Here is a 2375-nt window from a genome sequence, read left to right on the forward strand (position 1 = left end):
TATCTGAAACAGAAGTACCATGAAGCAGAACGTACTACACGCAATGCAGAATGTTGTTTTCTCTTCTAAGTACCAGCCGTGATTTTACAACCTACAAATGGGCTCTGACCCTCAGTTTGAAAAACTCAGCTCCAGACCATATTTCCTCCTTTTTTTTTTTTTTTCCTGCCGTGCCGAGCGGCTTGTGGGAGCCTAGTTCCCTGACCAGGGATTGAACCCGTGCCCCCTGCAATGGAAGTGCAGAGTCCTAACAACTGGACTGCCAGGGAAGTCCCTCCTCCCCTTTTCTGAATGGCCTAGTGGATTCGTTTCCTGTTACTGCTGGAGCAGCTCACCACAGAGCGGGTGGCTTGAGACAACACAAGTGTCTTCTCTTACAGCGCTGGAGCTCAGAGCTTCACAGCCCACGTCAGTGGCTGGAGGGTGCTGGCGGGGTGCTGTTTCTTCTGGAGGCTCCAGGGGAGAACCAGGTTCCTTCTTGCAGCTTTTAGAGGCCTTGGCCTTCTCCCACAGCAATCTGTGATTCTACCCCCTCATTTCCTCAGACTCTCCCCCGCCTGCCTCCCTCCTATAAGGATTCTTGTGATTACACTGGGCTCACCTGATAATCTAGGCTCAGCTTCCCCAGCTCAAGATCTTTAACTTAATCCCATCTGCAAAGCTCACAGGTTCTGGGGATCAGGACAGGGACATCTTTGGGGGGCCAGTAGTCTACCTACCACACCTAATATTTGAATTAGACATACACATAACTCACATTAACTTTATAATGTATAGATCATCTGTACTATTCTTCGTGGGGTAGCTTAATGGCCTCACCGACATCGCAGGCACCTGAGGGAATCCTAGGCCTTCGCATCACTGCCTCACTGGGCACACATGAGAACTAAACCACTCGCGTGATTGTTGGGTCAAACTGAAGGGGCCATGCCCAAGCAATTAATCTGGGTTCTGAGGCCAACCCCCGTTTTCTCATATTCTGGAAAAAACTTTTTTTTTTGGTTAGCAGGAAAACCATACACCACTTCCCACCCTACCCCACTCTGCTATTAAGGGTCTCCGGGGCGCAGTATGGGGCCAATGCCAAACCTGAAGGCAAACCTCGGCTTTACTGAATAACAGCAACTGCTAACCCTTTACTACTCCCATTTTACAGGTGAAGACAGTGAGGCTCAGAGATGTTAACTATGTTGCTCAAGGCCACGCAGCTTGGCAGAACTATGACCTGACGCCAAAGCCTCCAATCAAAGGGCTTTGGCCACTGTCCCTCCAAATCGGTGGCGGCTGTGGACCGAGGCCTGGTCAGAGTCTCACAAGCAGGGCGAGATGAGAAGCGACCTTCCACCATCTCAGAGCCCAGCACTGCGGGTTTCTGGCTGCCACGACAGGGATGGGCCTTCTTCCATGGATGTGAGATGGCCCAAGTTAAAAAAAGAAAAAAGATGACTCTAGGCTTAAGTTCTTGGAGGCCAAGTTAGTAAATTTATTGTTTCTTTCACAGAATACATTGTTTCTCTAAAAACCTCTCGAATTGCTCCCAAGCCACGTGATTTAATGAAACTAAAAAGAAATTGGTAGTTAATTCCTGTTTCTTGGCCTGCTTTTGTCTATCCTTGTTCTGTCACGACAGCCTTGCTGATGCACTGGTACAAACACGTGTACACAAAGGAGCTCCTGCCATTGGCGGGGGGCGGGGAGAGGGGGGGCGCAGGGAGGATGCCACAGCAAACGGGAAGAAGCAGGTGCCCAGGTGCTGGGATTCTCTTCTGGAGGGAAGTAATGCTTCCCATGGCTTAGCAAAAGGGCAAATTTACTCTTTTAAGAATATCACGATGTCCTTTGAGAAGCGCTATCACCAGCGTTGTCCTAACTACTAGAGTTGTGTTGGAATCACCGCTCCGCTTCTGGGCACACAGCCATGCTCTAGGCTACGCTGTATTCATTTATTTGCGCCTCTCAAGAGTCTCAGCCTTGAAATGTCAAACTTTGTGTCTAATTATGAAGATAACTTAGTTTGGGTACAATAATCTCTAAACCAAAATGACAACTTGTGCTTTTTCTCTCCCACTGCACACTCCCGCGCACACGCCTGCCACGGGCACCGGGCAGGGGCTCCCTGGCGGCTGCTCAGTGGAGGCGGGTTTCTCTGCTGCCCGTACGCAAGCAGGGAACAGAGCGCCTCCTCTGCCGAAGTCCTGCACGGCTAAAGCATAGCATTCGAGAACCGGTTCTTTTGGGTAAAGGCTGTACAAGATGGCTCAATATAAGAAACTAAGAATCTAAGGTTCTACCCTAAAAACTAACTAGTATAACAAAGAATTTACCCATCTCTTCCTACTAAAAATGCAAACGGTATAAGGAGACAAAACCAAAAA

The 2375-nt window shown here is 49.1% G+C and overlaps 1 protein-coding gene across 1 annotated transcript in view; it reads left to right on the plus strand.

The window, feature by feature from the left end:
* The window catches only part of PDAP1 (PDGFA associated protein 1), a 29039-nt gene extending 27457 nt beyond the window's left edge, over positions 1-1582 (plus strand). Inside the window, exon 6 of the mRNA XM_082429867.1 lies at positions 1157-1582. Coding sequence (XP_082285993.1) covers positions 1157-1185 — 29 coding nt within the window. The 3' untranslated portion in view covers positions 1186-1582. The remainder of the gene's footprint in view (positions 1-1156) is intronic.
* Positions 1583-2375: the final 793 nt, after the last annotated feature.

This window comes from Balaenoptera physalus (assembly GCF_965194825.1).
Source record: "Balaenoptera physalus genome assembly, chromosome: 16".
Taxonomy (NCBI): Eukaryota; Metazoa; Chordata; class Mammalia; order Artiodactyla; family Balaenopteridae; genus Balaenoptera; species Balaenoptera physalus.